Here is a 16326-nt window from a genome sequence, read left to right on the forward strand (position 1 = left end):
TGAAATATGCTTTGAGCTTTAAAAGATTTGCCTGTAAATGCAAACCGGTCTATTGCTTTAACTGCAGTGACTCAAGTGTTAAACCGGGACTTTTTTCATCAACTGGAGAATCCAATTCCTGAAGAAAACAAAAAACATGTCATCTTATGTTAAAATATCCCTTCATCCCAAAGAACAGTTTACCTCTGCGTCATAGTCGAACTGTTCCGATGGTAAACTTATGTTGGACATAAGAGTTTCTTTTTCTCTGGTGGTGCTAATCGCTAAAGCCAAGTCTCTCCTGGGGGGGAAAAAACAAACATTTTAGCAACAGATTAAGTCCATGTCTATAGAGTCACCCCAAGACCCAATATGGCTTTGGGAGAGCAGCCCGAGGCAGGTTAATGCTCTTGTAACAGATTTGTGAACACCTCATTTGACACACCTTTTAACGTAAATTAAAATGGCAGCAATCAACAGTACAAAGGCAAAGAAGAGCCCCAGTCCGACAGCTCTTCCACTGTTTGAAGTGTCTGCAAATTGACAAAAGTCCCCTTTGTATCCAGCCACACACTGACAGTGACTGCCTGTGCCGTCGGTCACACAGGAGCCATGGCCATTACACGCCAGGTCACATGACGCCTCGGATTTCTTTTGGCTTCTGGCGTCTGAAGGAGCGAGTGGGGACTTGACTCGTGAGCTCTTGTTGCTTTCGGCCCCGGGCAAACCAAAGTTTACGTACGGACCTGGGAAAAAGAAAACGATAGTAAAAACCAGAGCTTCCAAACGTCACCGTGACGACACACTTACAATCTTGTTCGTCAGAGCCATCGTGACAGTCCTCATGAGAGTCACAGAACTGGCTGGTGCTGATGCATTTGCTGCCATCAGGGCACGGCTGTGTGTCTGAGGGACAAGAGGGCAACGAGGCGCAGGAAGTGACATTAACTGTGTAGAAGCCGAGTCCACAGCGGCATGCATTTCCGCCTGGATACGGCAGACACAAGTGAGCACATCTTCCATTGTTGTGGGCACAGCTGTTGCTTCCTAACGACAAACACATTTCAGAACAACTTTAGATTTATCCACAGAATGTATACAAGTAAATCTGGTTCTTTTTGGACTTTGTAGCTTTTCTAGCCTTTTTCAAATTAAACTTATTTTAGAATTTGATTCAATGTACAATAGAAGTCTACTAATTGAAAAAAAATCACTATCAACCAAATAGAAGTTGTAAATATTAATCTAGAAACCTTCAGTTACCGTATTTTAAACTAAAGTTGTTAGTCAAACTCAATTGTGATTTAACCCTCGATTATAAAACTTATTTTTTGCGTTATATATATATCCCATCCCAGTTCAAATGAACAGATTTGTCTTTGTTTATTAGTCACGATTAGTCAAATGTTTGCAGCCCTACTACCAAATTATACTGTCTGTCTGTAAAAGTTTGTGTCTAAAGAGAACACATTTTTAAAATTAACTTTAGGATGATTGATATAGGATTAAATTAGACCAAAAAAAAAATTCTTGCAAAATGTATTAAATGGCTCAAACGAGTCAACCAATTATGACAAGCCCACTATAAAAAAAAAAGTTTTATCATTGCAATAGTTATCTGGACTATATAGATGTGTTTCTTTGTGTTGAGTCTAAACAGACTGGCATTTCTAAATCAAACTAAATATTCTTTTATTCAAACTTTCCTCACTAATACACTATTTGTAAACATTCTATATTAGAGGCCTCAGCATAAAGCAATCTTTATTTGGTTAAAGCATTTAAAAAGTCTCATTGTACAATAAAATCAGACTATTGGACCGCTAAAGTTGTTCTAATCAAAGGTTAGTTGCAGCTCTAGTACAATACGAAGCTCATTCATGCCCGGCCTTTTTCATTGTAGCGCAGTAACTGAGCAAACCTCATCCCTGAAGTATCACATCACCACATTCTGTTCAGCCTCCACTGAGGGGCTCTTTCATGCCGTCCACAGTATCTGATAACACTGCATCAGCATTCTTCAGCTAAACTGGACAACACAGGACTTTTGGTGGCTTCAAATAGGCCGTCATAACATTTTGATTTGGAATGTATCGTAACAGAAAACATTTTTCCATTCTGCAAATATGAGCTGCCATACATAAACCGCACATAGCCCTTATCACTAGGGCCTAGTGCCATCTTTGCGTCTGAATGAATTTATTGAACATTAAGTTGATTTATGGTGACAGTGTTGTATGGCAAGCAAAAGGTTACACTCAGTTTAACTTTGTGACTTGGCCTAACTTGTTCCATTTGGTCTTAATCTACATTTCAACTATTTACTTGGCCAAACTAAACTCAAACTGCATATCACTCATTGCCCTCTAGTGGTCATTACTGTACATTGTGCCTTGTGCAATAAAAGTGATTTGTGGGAAGAGTATAGACTGTGTAATTACAGCTCTAAACAACCCAATTTGAATACCTTTGTGTCAAACAAGAACAATTAGAGGTGCACTTGTTGAGATGCAATTTCTTTACCCTCCATCTTGCATTTATTAAAAAGCCATATGGTGAACATTTCTGGCAAAGTAATGTAGTGTGATGATCAGTTTGTGATATGGACAATTATTTGTTCCATTCTATAGTCATCATAAATCCTTCCTCCACATCAAAAACACCTACCAGACTGGGTGTTGTTGCTGTAGGCTTTTACTTCAGTCAAGCTGATCTTTGTCTCAAACCACAACTGTTTTGGCTGCAGGCCATCACTAAACCATAATCTGGTTACATCTATGACAAAATAAATACATGTGAAATACCATAAGACATATTTGATCAGATGAAGCCATCGTGTGTCGAGTGTGCAGCCTCACCTTTATCAAATGTCATCCAAAGCATAAAGTTTTCAATAAAAGTGAACGAGATGATGAACCCGGGCCCCGTCTTGTATTGTTTAAACCTTGATCCATCCACTCCAATGTTATAGATTATTCCTTCTCCTTGAGTGACGGTAGACAAGTTGTTAAAATGGGCAAATTACAACATTTTGATAAGAAAAAAAGTTCTCACCAGTATCAGCCCAGTAGATGTCTGTGCCCGTGTCTGAAAAGACTAAAGAGGTGGGAACACTGGACTTTCTCCATAGCACTGTCCTCTTCCGTCCATCCATCCAGGCACAACTCACTTCTGCATGACCAGTGCCCGTCAACCCCACCGCTGTGTAGCACAGCCGGCCTGACGGAGGGTGCACAGCAATGGATGTAGTGCCCTGATGACAAAAATTAGTAAAACGAAATCTGTCCTAGATATTAACTTCATTTTTCACCTTCATGGAGCCGGGAAGCAGGGATACAGTGTGGCCTTTTTCAGAAGTCACATGGAGATTGGGTCTCTTGCTGCTGCTCCAGTAAAGATTAGAGGTTACCCAGTCAACCGCAAGAGCGGAAATGGAGTCATCCTAAGAGTAAAAAAAAAAGTCAGTAAACATGGGATTAAAAAAAAAAAAAACAACAACACATATTTCAAAACGTATTTGATCAGTTCAATGCATATTATACATGCCGTGAACACGCCGGAGACAACAGTCTGCACTCCCACCTGGCAATCTCTCAAGCACTAACCAGGCCCATCCCCCTGGCTAATTCCCGAGATCGGGCATTGACAAGTTGGTATGACCACATACCTGGCTCAACTTTAAGATCTGTCCATCAGCAAGTAGTGGTTGTTTTGACCTTGAGTCACTCAGTTTTAGTTTATCTACTGTTCCTAGAACTGCATCCGCAACATACAAAGTCAGTCCAGGAATGCAGGCATCCATTGCCGAGGCCTCATTCACCGCAGGGAGAGCCAATACTTGTCCATTAGGAATTTGTTTCAGGCCCACACCCCCACTATACATTGACCGTAAGTGAATCTACAAGCAGAAATAAAAATCACATGTTTAATATTCAAAATTGTTACAATACTTTTTTCAATATGAATACCTGGTAAACAGTTTGTAGAGACAAAAGCATGATAAAGGTGGACTCCACAGGTACAGTGCATTTGAGGTGGTTTTTTGAAAGCAGCAGACCCTTCGGGCATCTGCAGACGGCAGTGAGGCCCTTTGTGGAGTCTCCACTCAGACTCTTCACCGCTGGGGCCAAAAGGCAGACATGGGAGCAAGGCAACTGCTCACAGGGGTTTGGAACCAAGGGTTGTGAAAGGGGATGCATTATCTAAAACATAAAACCGAGTGAATACAAAAATATTCCTATACAAATTATTCATGTATTCTAAAATGTTACTTTGAGTGCAAAAGGCTGCCCAGGCCTTTTCACAAGAACTCTCTGATCTTTGCCAGTTTTTTTATCGGCCGAGCGAATACTTCTCTTTTTAGTGTCAGACCAGAAGACTCTATCATTAAAGACAGATACTGAGAAAGGACTTGGAGTTTCAGCCAATTGAAGAATCTAGTGAATAAAGATATTTAATTCAAATTCAACAGTTTTATGGCATCTTCATTGACAAATGCTTTTTGCAGCCGACCTTGACATCATCACCATCCATGGAGGCAGACCCAATGCAGCGGAGCTTCTCATCCGCCCAGTAAATCCTGTTGTCCAGAACATCAAATGCCAAGCTCACAGGCCAACTCAAGCCTTTGTTCACCACCACCTTCCTCTTGGACCCATCCATCCCAGCCTGCTCAATTTGAGGAGACGCGCCCATCTCGGACCAAAACATCAACCTGAAGTAGAACACAAACATGCACATTAAGACTTTAGGAAACAACTTCTGGAAAATGGAGATCTATTTACCCCTTGTGTGAAACCAGAACAAGTGAACTTGGAGAGGATTTGGAGAAGCCGAGGACCACAGTATGGTCTCGTGCATTCACAGTGGCGTTACTGAGCTTCACTGCCAGAATCTGCCCCAACAGCCCATCAACCCAATAAAGGTTTTTCCCCACCCAGTCCACCGCGATAAAGTCAGACTTCACTCCTGTAACATTTGACAGTTGCAACAGGTTAAAACGCTTACTGCAGCATTAGACAACTCTGGAACAATATTTACCTTTGATAAGTGTCCCTTTGTTGTTTGTGTTGTCAATTTCAGCCCAACGTATGCTCTGGTAGTTTGAGCTTAGCCAGTAAATCCTGTTTTGAACCCAGTCATAGTCCAGAGAAAACACCGGTCGATTAGCTGATGACAGCACATGTAAGGTGGCACTATGAACACCCAGGATAACCATCTCAGACAGAACTGAGGCCAAAAGCAAGGCTTCATCTGAAAATTACATTTTTATAGTGAATATATATTACATATTATAAAAAAACAAAAATATTTGCTAAAGACAAATATTTGTTTTTAAAACAGTGCCTTTTGCCTTGCAGCTTCTCTTGTCTGGTTCTAAGAAGAAGCCGGGATGACATTGACAGGCATAGGAGCCTCGAGTATTCAGGCAAATGTGTTTGCAAACTCCAGAGGAAACACTACTACATTCATCAATGTCAACACAGGACACGCCTTGTAGTTGGAATCCTGCAGCACAGAAGCATCTCTGCAAAAAAAAAGTCTGGTCTGAGATTTTAGATGTTTTTGTGTCTTCCATTAATTTGAGGAAATGTTTAATTTACTTACTGGACCACTGGGTGTTTTGATGCAGTCGTGGTCACATCGAGGAGCCAAAGAACTGGAGCAGTTTCTCTGGTTACACCCAGCACCTTCGTCTGATCGGTCAGCACAATTGGTGACAGTGTTACACAGCTGCTTCGGGTCCAAACATTCACCGCTGCCACACTTAAACAGATGGGGGGCACATTTCTTTTCACTGCCTATAAATGCAAAATATACATATATAATCTACCTATGAAAATATGTCAAACGTTTTATTCATTAAAATAAATGCATACAGTTTACTTCATCCTTCCCGTTCTCACAGTCCTCTTTTCCATCACACCTCCATGACAAAGGGATGCACTGTCTACGGTCTCCACACGACCACTGAAATCCTTTACATCTTACTGGGGCTTTCTTGCAGATCTAAATTTAATTATTACTCAGACATTGTGCTTTTATCGATGTAAATGTTACTATGTTATTTTGTTTCTTGACAGCTCACCTTTTCATCGGCTCCATCTGCACAGTCATTCTCTCCATCACAAATCCACTCCTTCTGAAGGCACTCGTGGGTATTTGGGCAGCGGAGTGGTGTTGGGCAGCGTGGCGGTCTGGAGCAGCCCTTCTCATCAGAATGATCGCCACAGTCGGCATAGCCATCGCACCTCAGAGCTTGAGACACACACTGACCACTTTGGCACTGATACTCGTTAGAAGTACAAGCCACTGAATCTGAAAGACATTCTTTTACTGGCAATGAAATTACATGAAATACAATGTCAATGACTTAGAACACTTACCACACTTGAACTCATCTGAACCATCGGCACAGTCTCTCTCACCGTCACAAAGAAAGGTGTCTGGGATGCAGCGAGTGTCGTTGTCACACCACTGATGGCAGCCCTCACCAAAACTTTTGCAGTTCATTTCATCAGAGCGATCTTGGCAGTGACTTTGACCGTCACACACCTGCTCCTTTGGAATGCATAGCTTGCCATGAGCACACTGGAACTCCTCTGGCGCACAGACAATATGTAAATGGTGATAATGACAGCACAATGCACAGACCGATGTCCATAAAATGTGTCAAATATAGATTTAAGTAGACGGACCCGCTTTGCAGTCAATCACACAGTCCTCTTCATCTGACCCATCTTTACAGTCCAACTCGCCATCGCACACATGACTGTACATAACGCATTCCAGGCCATCTCTGCACAACTTAAATCCCAGCCGACATTTTAAAGGAGGTGAAGTTGCACCAAGTGGGCTGAAGGGGGCTAAAAAGATTAATATAAAATTATATACAAACATTCAACATTTTTCAAGTGAAAAACATTTGCATTGTCTTTCTGTTTTCAAGCAGTTCCAGTTGGAAATAAAGCTAGAGCTCTATGATCTGCATGCTCGCTACAAACACCTCAGCATCAACTCATCAAGTGCAGCGTCTAGTAGTTGGAACTCCATGAAACAGAGCCTGCCCACAAATGTGCATAGTTAAGGCACTGGAAACCCAGGTTATAGTGTGATAGCCATGGCTGTCATCTCTGATTGTGGTCCCTGATTGTGGTCCCTTTTAAAACAGAGTCAGAGTGCATCCCGTTGTATTTATTAACCTTTACTAAACTAGCTAAGAACCTATTGAGATTGAGAACTTGTTCAAGGGTGATCTGGGGCAAATATGACTGCACACAAATGACAAAAACGCCCAACCCCAAGATTGACATTTAAGAACAAACAGTTTACATTATCCTACATACGCTATCTTTAATAAGCATCAGCGGTGATGTGTGCATTTGCAATAGTAGTAGTGATTGTAGTTGAAGCTACATTACTTGTACAAAGTTTCTCATCCGAGCTGTCAAAACAGTGAGCGCGTCCGTCACACACTTTGACAGACGGGATGCAGTTTCTTCTATCCTGGCACAAGAAGTCAGCTGAGTTCAAGCAGAATTTTATATTATTTAATTGTGTCAGTTCAAACGTTCCATACGAGTATTTCTCACACACCTGGGTTTTCACACTGGAGTATACAGCCCTGCTCATCGAAGCCATCTGGACAGTCTCTCTTGCCATCACATAGCTGGCTTTGAGAAACACACACTGTTGTACCTGGGCAGAAGATGGACGGAGCGTTGCAGGATGGGGACGCTGCTTTCACTTTGAAATCTAACAAAGAGGCAATTTGCAGTAGTTAATTTTTGACAGATTCCACATCAATAGACAAAGAAATTACCGCATCCACGCTCGTCGGTGCCATCTTCACAGTCGTCCTCGCCGTCACACAAGAACGTTTTGGGGATACAACGCTTGCCGTCGAGACAATGGAATTCACAGCTCTTGGTTTGTTTCCAACAGTTTAGTTCATCAGAATGGTCGAGACAATGGACCTTGCCGTCGCACACCTGCGAGCTGAGGATGCACAGTTTTCCATGGGCACACTGGAACTCGCCTTTGATGGAGAAAGAAATCTGGTTTAACAATTTTACATTAGCTTAGGAAATATTTTTTTACCAATACTAGTGCCAACCTTCTTTGCAGGATTTTGGACATAGTAATTCATCAGATGCATCCCGACAGTCATCTTCTCCATCACATAAATGGCTTAATAAAACACATTCTGTGCCATCTCTGCATGGCTTTGAGCCGTGGGGGCACTGGAGACCACCAGATGGAGTTGGAGTAATGTTTGGACAGTTAAACTCGTCAGACCCGTCACTACAGTCAGTGTGGCCATTACAAACCAAATATTTTGAAACACAGCTCAGATAATCTTTGCAAAGAAAATCACCTATAAGAAACACCGGTTTGAGATAAATCAACCCTTTGTGATCTTTTCTGAAAACATTCGCAATACTTACTTTTATCGGGGCACCTCGTTTCACAATTCTCATCAAAGCCACCGGGGCAATCTAGCTTGCCATCACAGAACTGTGTTGGGAGAATGCACAGAGATGATTCAGGGCACAGGACGGCTGGACCAGCACACTTAAATTCATTCTTAAACGAGGACACAGCGTTTACTGAACTGGTTGGACCACTGTCCTTGTGATCTGAAATTGAATAAGGCAACTACTATAAACTTGCATTGTTATTGTTGGCGATTTAAATGCAAGATATTTGACGCACCACATTTGTCCTCATCTGATCCATCGTTGCAGTCTTTCTGTCCATCACACACATGGCTGAAGAGGACGCACTCAGACCCGTCTTGACATGGTTCAGACCCATAGCGACACTTCAGAACGTTTTGCTCAGAGGTTGGAGAGACTAAACTTGGGCAGTTTCTTTCATCCGAGCCATCAATGCAATGAGCGCGGCCATCACAGACCAGATCTCGAGACACGCAGCTCCTACGATCTTTGCAGAGGAATTCATCTGTGTGGAAATAACAGGGGTTACCATGGTAAAACGTCAAAGGCATCAAGTCTTGTTTACAAACCTTTGTATCGACATCTTTTGACACATTTCTCGTCCGATCCATCAGGACAGTCCTTTCTCCCATCACAAAACTGTGTGTCAAGGATGCACACAGATGACCCAGGACACAACGCTGAAGGACTTCTGCAGGCTGGTTTGGTTGGAGGTGGAGTGAATAGTGACGTTGAGGTTTTAATTTCTTCTGGACTAGTTTCTTTACCATCTATAAGAAACATTCAAGCCACGTGTTTGTCACATTAGCTTACTTTAAAGATTACAATTAGAGGATAACAGAATTAGATAATTGGGATCTATCAATTCATTCACTTTCTACCGCTTGTTCCCGTTAGGGGTCGTGGGTGATTGGAGCCTATTCCAGTGACTTCGGGCTGTACCCCCTGGAAAGGGACCAGCTCATGGCAGGGTTAAGTTTTGGGAATTAAGGAACAGTTAAATATTTCTAAGTTGGATAGTTTCAGATTTGGCAACATCAAGGTTTGTTTTGCATTTTATAGGTAAAACTGTACAGCTAAAACACTTTGGGCCTGAGCATAAGACCAACAATTTTTTTAGATGGGGGTTATTCAATACAAGAATGGAGGTAGAGGCGTTTGCTCAGTACCGTACGTTGATGACTAGAGTAATCCATTGCATTGAAGGCCTGATCCCAGACTTCATTATGCTATGATGAATCACCACAATATGTGACTACAACATACGTACCACATCCGTCCTCATCCGATCCATCAACACAGTCCCTCTGTCCATCACACACGTGGCTGAAGGGGACACACTCAGAGCCATCTGCACATGATTTGGTCCCAAAGCGACACTTGCGTATGCTGGGTTGAGACGTTGGGTCAACTAAACTTTGACAGTTTCTTTCATCCGAGGCATCAAGGCAATGAGCCCGACCATCACAGACCAGGTTCTGAGAGACACAACTCCTACGATCTTTGCAGAGGAAGTCACCTTGAATGAAAGATTTAGACTCAGTCCATGGCCTGAAAATGTCAAATTTCACCTACACTCTTGAGTTTGTGCAAGTTGGCAAAAAATACACATGAAATTCATCCCATTTTCATAAGTTGAACTCAAAGATATGAAGCTTTTTGTAAATACACAAGACTAATTCCTCAAATATTATTCCCAAATTTGTAAAAAATCCATTTGACTTTACCATTAATGTTGATAATCCAGCCTACCTCAAGTATCAAGATGCTGATGAAACAGTATGAATATTGTACAGGTGTGCCTTAGGCTGGCCATAATAAAAGGCCACTCTGAAATGTTCCGTTTTGCTTTGATGGAAATGTCTGGGGGGAGGGGGATCAGAAAACAAGAGTTGGTGAATATTGGCAGGGAACTGGAACATGCATGTTAGGGCTGCTCTGGATCAGCGTCAACAGCATGTCCAGTTCCTGCCAATATCTAGCAATTCTTGGTCGCACCAGATACCGACTGGTTTTCTGATCCCCCAGAACTTCCCATTAAAGCAAAATTGAGCATTTCAGAGTGGCCTTTTATTGGGCCCAATCTAAGGCACACCAGTGCAATATCAGCATCTTGACATACACTTGTGAAGTGGGATGGATTATTAATGAGTCTTGCTGAGCAATAATATTATCAATATTATTTTATGAGCAAAAAGTGTTTAATTTCCATTTTTGTTAAATGCATATAGGGCAGTAGAGCGTCCACTCACTCAGGTATCGACATCTTTGGACACATTCCTCGTCCGATCCATCAGGACAGTCCTTTCTCCCGTCACAAATCTGTGTGTCAAGGATGCACACGGATGACCCAGGACACAAGGATGAAGGACTTCTGCAGGCTGGTTTGGTTGGAGGTGGAGAATTGGTGAATGGATGAGTTGATTGCATTTTATCTGGACCTCTTGCAGATGTCTTTAAAGCATCTATAAAAAAAAAAAAACATTTTAAGAAAGCACTGGGTAAATTGGTAATATTTTAGGGAGAACATGTGAATAATAATCCCTTAATCATCCCAGAGAATTCAGTACTATAGTTGTTTGAACCTTAATCCAGTTCAGATTAATACAATCGAAAACAAAAATCACAAAAAAAAAACCTACAAAATCTTTTGGGGGAACGAAAACAAGATTTGTGAACCGTGAACAGTTGGTCCTTATGAAGGTATTCCATTTCTGCATACCACATCCGTCCTCATCCGATCCATCGACACAGTCCCTCTGTCCATCACACACGTGGCTGAAGGGGACACACTCAGAGCCATCTGCACATGATTTGGTCCCAAAGCGACAGTTGCGTATGCTGGGTTGAGACGTTGGGTCAACTAAACTTTGACAGTTTCTTTCATCTGAGGCATCAAGGCAATGAGCCCGACCATCACAGACCAGATTCTGAGAGACACAACTCCTACGATCTTTGCAGAGGAAGTCACCTTGAATGAAAGATTAAGGATTAGTCTAAATATATTCAAAATAGAGCCACAAAGGCAGCAACAGTTGTCCACTCACTCATGTAGGGACATCTTTGGACACACTCCTCATCCGATCCATCAGGACAGTCCTTTCTCCCGTCACAAATCTGTGTGTCAAGGATGCACACGGATGAACCAGGACACAAGGATGAAGGACTTCGGCAGGCTGGTTTGGTTGGAGGCCGAGTGAATTGTTCAATTTGTGGTGGGTGTTTAATTAATTGTAAATCTTTTTCCTCAAGGGCATTGACAGATTGGTCTAGAAAAAAAAAAAAAAAAAAATGAACGAAACGAAGTTCAAGCATCACTACTCAATATATTGCAAACCCAACAGAAATATGCACTATTATGAACACAGCTTAATTTCAGTTTACCACATCCGTCCTCATCTGATCCGTCATTGCAGTCCCTCTGTCCGTCACACACATGGCTGAAGAGGACACACTCAGACCCATCACGGCACGGTTTGGAGCCATGGCGACACTTCAGTACATTTGTTGGGGAGGTTGGCGAGACTAAACTTCCGCAGCTCATTTCATCTGAACCGTCAATACAATGAGCCCGACCGTCACAGACCAGATCCTGAGACACACAGCTTCTGCGATCTTTGCACAGGAAGTCATCTGGAACAGTGGCGTTAAGAGCGTTATACTATTCAAATGTAAAAAGACAGACATGGAGATGTATAAAAGAAAGGCATGGAGACAATACTTTTTGAAGCGCATCTTTTGACACAATTATTTTCATCAAAGCCATCTGGACAGTCTTTGAAGCCGTCACAAACTTGACTTGGGGAAATGCAGAGACCAGTAGATTGACAGAGCACTGAGGGGCTTTTGCAGATTGATCTGGCTCGAAGACGTGGCAATGAAGCAGATGCAGACTCCTGAGATGGACCTTTTGTTCCTAGCAGGTACACACAAGGGTCACTGAATGTTGCCCAGTTTAACAATGAAAACAATTTCTCTTTTTCTAACCAGCATGGAAGTCTTTGAGTGCGTGCACAACACCTAGAACATGGCTTTGCACTGCAACAGACTGGATGGGTTTTCCATCTCTGCGATCCCAAAGAGTCATTGTCTTGTCAGACAAGGACAAAAGGAAAGGCTCCAGCGCAAAAACCACAGATCCAGTGACGTTCCATCTTTTACCCACGATATGGCTTCTCTCCCAAAACAAACTCATAGTTACCAAACCTGGAACAGAGTAGTGTATTTTAGATACGTGAACTCAAACGCTCACGCGCAACACTTTTCTTGAATGAATTGCTCTGTCACGTCACAATATAAAATTAGCATTACGATAATGTAACGATTCTCAAATGACACCATGATCAAAATTCTAATTGTTTAAATAAGTATTCATCTTTTATTAAATGATGATTAAGTGAAGTTAATTTGACTAAAAAGCCACATAACGCTTTTAACTTTTTATTTTACACTATAGATAGTGTTAAATATACGTTATTTAAATACCTTGCCTCTAAAATAGTCACGATTATTTTTAAGTTCTAATGATTATATATATATATATATATATATAGTGTCCTGAATAATCAACTGACCAAATAGTCTTGACATTGCTTATCTACCGAATGAACTAATTAGCTTACCTGCAGGGTTTGAGTTCCAAAGAAGACTGTTGGCTCTCAGGTCAAAAGCCGGCTTTCCCACAACTCCTCCCCCCAAGTGAAGCAAAGCTATGGGTTTGCCTCCCATCATGCTAATGGTAAAAATATGATCCTGTTCTAGCCACAGAACACCGCCCCTCACCCAATCCAAGTACAGCCCCTCAATCCGTCGTCGTGAGCCATAGAGTTTCTGAGTGTATTGTCGATCAGTGTTGATCACATTTATGCTCTTTTGATCACATGACACCCAATACAAGTTTCCACTTCTTTGATCCACTTTCATCTGGCACACTAAGGAAGGAGGCGTTCAAAGAAGTTGGTTAAAAAAAAAAGTAATTACTTAAGAAATGAATTAGTCGTCTAACCTGGTGGAGACGTTTGTATTAGTTCAGTCTTGACCTGCGTCAGACTTTTGCGTTTCAAATGTCCAGTTTTGTTGGCCCAATAAATCCAGTCTCTGTACCAGTCCACGTCGAATGACAGAATGCCCTCATCTGTTGTGAACAGCTGGACTTCAGTCGTCTTTCCATCTTTAAACTCCAAAACGTTGACAGTGCGAAAGGTCCCATAGACAACTCTTGGATCTGTATGAACAAAAACAAATCTGTATTTTAGCTAGAATTTGCATCTGCACTTGTGGGTTTAGGATTACATGAAAATAAATAGAATAGCCAGCCGAATTTGAAAGAAACATGCTCCTAAGAATTTGCTAGACAGCCCAACACTCCACCACTGGCCTAGCTTTGAATTTGCCCCGTGGGGAAAAATAATTGCCCATCCCTGCACTACAGGCAGTTGGTCAGTTTGTCCAGAGGGTTTTATTTAAATCAATCCACTTGCTCTCATCCATAAGATTATGACTGTACAGAAAGATTTGTAGATTTAATTCTAAGCTTGATTCATTAAAGTTTTAATAAAAATTATGTCAAGTGAGCTCTAGTTTACTCAAATGTTAAGATTAATAATTCCATCATATTTTTTTGTCTGTCATCTGTCAACTAAATCAAAATATTTTAATCTGGCTCAGAACATTTTTTAGATGCGTGTGGACGCAGTCATACATTTCTTTTAATAAACTACAGAAAAGGATTCAAATTGATACCTCCAAATTAAAGCTTTTTTCCTATTCACATGCAATGTCTCGCCTTAACCTGAGTCAGTGATGATTAAAAAGTAAGTAAACCTACATTCACACATGCCAGTGGACAGAAGCACTTTGGTATTGGGGCAAATGCATGTGAATCCCACAGTGTTGCTTTTGGTGAGCAGGCACATCTGGCATGGCGCTCCGGCACATGGAGACGAAACTACACACAATTATTTTGTATCATCTTTACAGGAAATGTATATATTAAAGCCATTGTATGATAAATATGACTGCCTTATTACCTTGTGGCTGCTGTAGCTCGTGGAACACACTTATTAAAGGCAAAGGGTCTTTCCAGATCAATCTTCTCTGGTTTGGAGTGATCACTGGAGTCTGCCACAGCCCCATTTTATCACTCCAGTAGAAAAATTGCTCAAAAACAGTGAGGCTTTGTGCGGGTCCTCGGCTAAACACTCCACGAAAAGAATATCGTCCAGTGCCATCCACCTTCACTGTCTCAATAGACTAAAGAAAAGAACAAAAGTTAGTATATTGGAATCTAACAGTTGTGCAACAGTCACAATGCAAATATTGTTCACAATTGGCATTAAATTAGTTTTATAAAATGTAATGTGAGCATTATGGTCAACACTGATAATTCAAAATAGAATTAGACTAGGTGAGAAAAACGCATTTTGAGAAGCTACAAAATCAATGGATTAAAGTTGATGAAATGAAATGAGACATCTTTAGGTGCAGATGGGATAATGTCATTTCCAGGTGAAAGCGTACACCATAAGCAAACCATCCAAAAAACGTAAGGTTTTGCCTGTAGTGTATAACCCTAACCCTATATCTTGTATGTAGCATGTTCAGGCATGGGGCCAACCATGTCATAAGCCCTTATCATTAGTGTTAGCATTGATTTTTGCACCGTTCTGCCCTCACCCTCTTTGAGTTGCTGATCCAGTAGAGCGTCCTCGCGGCAACATCAGCCGTGAGGCCATGAGCAGCCTGTGCCGTGAGCACCACCAGAGTGTTCCGGTCTGTCCCATCCATCCAGGACTTCTCGATCGTCACCCGCTCACCTGCTCCAGCATTGATCCAGAACATCAAACTGCAAAATGAAATTATAGCTGCACTTATTAAAACAAGTAGATAATGTTAGAGGTTGACGTAATTATTATAAAAGATTATTATTTGAGAAACCCCATGCTAGATTAGGAAAATGGGGAAACACGCAAACCTCTCTACAGCCAACAGCACCAAGTCCGATGGATTGACGTTTTTGCTCAAGACAGTGGTGTAACTTTTCCCATCTGCCACCTGCATATAGATCGTTCTGGTCTCTTGATTAGTCCAATACAGTTGTCCATTCAGCCAATCACAAGCTAAACTTTGGATACCAGGCTGACCTAAGGGAATTCAATTACACATTTGAACATGAGCAACACATAAATAACTTAAAACTATGATTTTTCAGATGACAAACCAGTGAAGACGATGGAGGTCTGCCGTCCATCAGTCTTGTGAATGTGTCCGTGGCCGTCAGCCCAGTAATACAGAGCTCGGGCAAAGTCAAACGCCAAGGCCACTGGCTCAAGCACTGAAAACTGAACCGCATTAAAGTGCCGAGATCTCGCATCCAAAAGCCCCAAAGTATTCCTCTGCACCGTCAAAAGCCTCGTAATATTGCCTTAAAGAGATTAGAGTTGTGAAAACGATGACACCAGTTTAATTCCACCCAAAATCTTGTGTTGAAAAGACAATAATTCACAGATAAGTATTATTACACCCGTTTGGCAATTTGGCATTACCTGTTGCCAAACACGTGGAGCCCTTCTCCAGCATGAATCCCTCTCTGCACTGGCAATAGTACGAGCCCACCGTGTTGACGCAGGAGTGCATGCAGGGGGCACGAGGCAGGGCGCACTCGTCCACATCTAAAGAAACGGGGGATTGAGTGAGCGGACTTACTTTGGAGATAAAGGCTCCACAAACCTTTACAGACGGCACCATCAAGAGACAGCTCGTATCCCGCCGGACAAGAACACAGAGCGCCCCAAGGTGCGTCCACACAGGAGTGACTACAGCCTCCGTTATTCAAGGAGCAAATCCGGCCTGTAGGACAAGTGTGAACCACATCGCAGTTACAAACACG

The 16326-nt window shown here is 41.9% G+C and overlaps 1 protein-coding gene across 1 annotated transcript; it reads right to left on the reverse strand.

The window, feature by feature from the left end:
• Window positions 1-16114, reverse strand: LOC140368278 (uncharacterized). The gene is made up of 42 exons (XM_072455246.1): window positions 15983-16114; window positions 15658-15861; window positions 15412-15580; window positions 15114-15282; window positions 14468-14690; window positions 14266-14385; window positions 13444-13662; window positions 13061-13369; window positions 12426-12644; window positions 12160-12354; window positions 11823-12071; window positions 11486-11707; window positions 11161-11409; window positions 10691-10903; window positions 9709-9957; window positions 9008-9208; window positions 8695-8943; window positions 8427-8618; window positions 8096-8356; window positions 7802-8017; window positions 7576-7734; window positions 7401-7502; window positions 6678-6845; window positions 6360-6581; window positions 6068-6291; window positions 5859-5988; window positions 5587-5780; window positions 5326-5506; window positions 5020-5232; window positions 4764-4947; window positions 4492-4693; window positions 4251-4415; window positions 3948-4181; window positions 3647-3877; window positions 3290-3421; window positions 3034-3232; window positions 2838-2963; window positions 2647-2754; window positions 790-1026; window positions 425-725; window positions 184-280; window positions 1-118 (listed from the first exon to the last, which is right to left on the reverse strand). Exons 1-42 carry the CDS (start codon window positions 16071-16073, stop codon window positions 50-52), a joined length of 8097 nt encoding a protein of 2698 aa, XP_072311347.1. The 5' UTR covers window positions 16074-16114; the 3' UTR covers window positions 1-49.
• Between the last annotated feature and the right edge of the window lie 212 nt (window positions 16115-16326).

Source organism: Eucyclogobius newberryi, unplaced genomic scaffold (assembly GCF_026437365.1).
Source record: "Eucyclogobius newberryi isolate DKJ021-1_F unplaced genomic scaffold, fEucNew1.0.hap1 SCAF_2, whole genome shotgun sequence".
NCBI classification, from domain to species: Eukaryota; Metazoa; Chordata; class Actinopteri; order Gobiiformes; family Gobiidae; genus Eucyclogobius; species Eucyclogobius newberryi.

Bases quoted from the DNA above. Each gene is read 5' to 3' on its own strand.
- LOC140368278 (XM_072455246.1), bottom strand. From the start codon at position 16,073: ATGCACTCCTGCGTCAACACGGTGGGCTCGTACTATTGCCAGTGCAGA. The intron at 11,410-11,485 runs GTGAGTGGACAA...CTTTCATTCAAG, and splicing joins CCAAAGATGTCCCTACATGA to GTGACTTCCTCTGCAAAGAT. The intron at 5,507-5,586 runs GTAAGTAAATTA...TTTTTTTTGCAG, and splicing joins TCAAAACACCCAGTGGTCCA to AGATGCTTCTGTGCTGCAGG.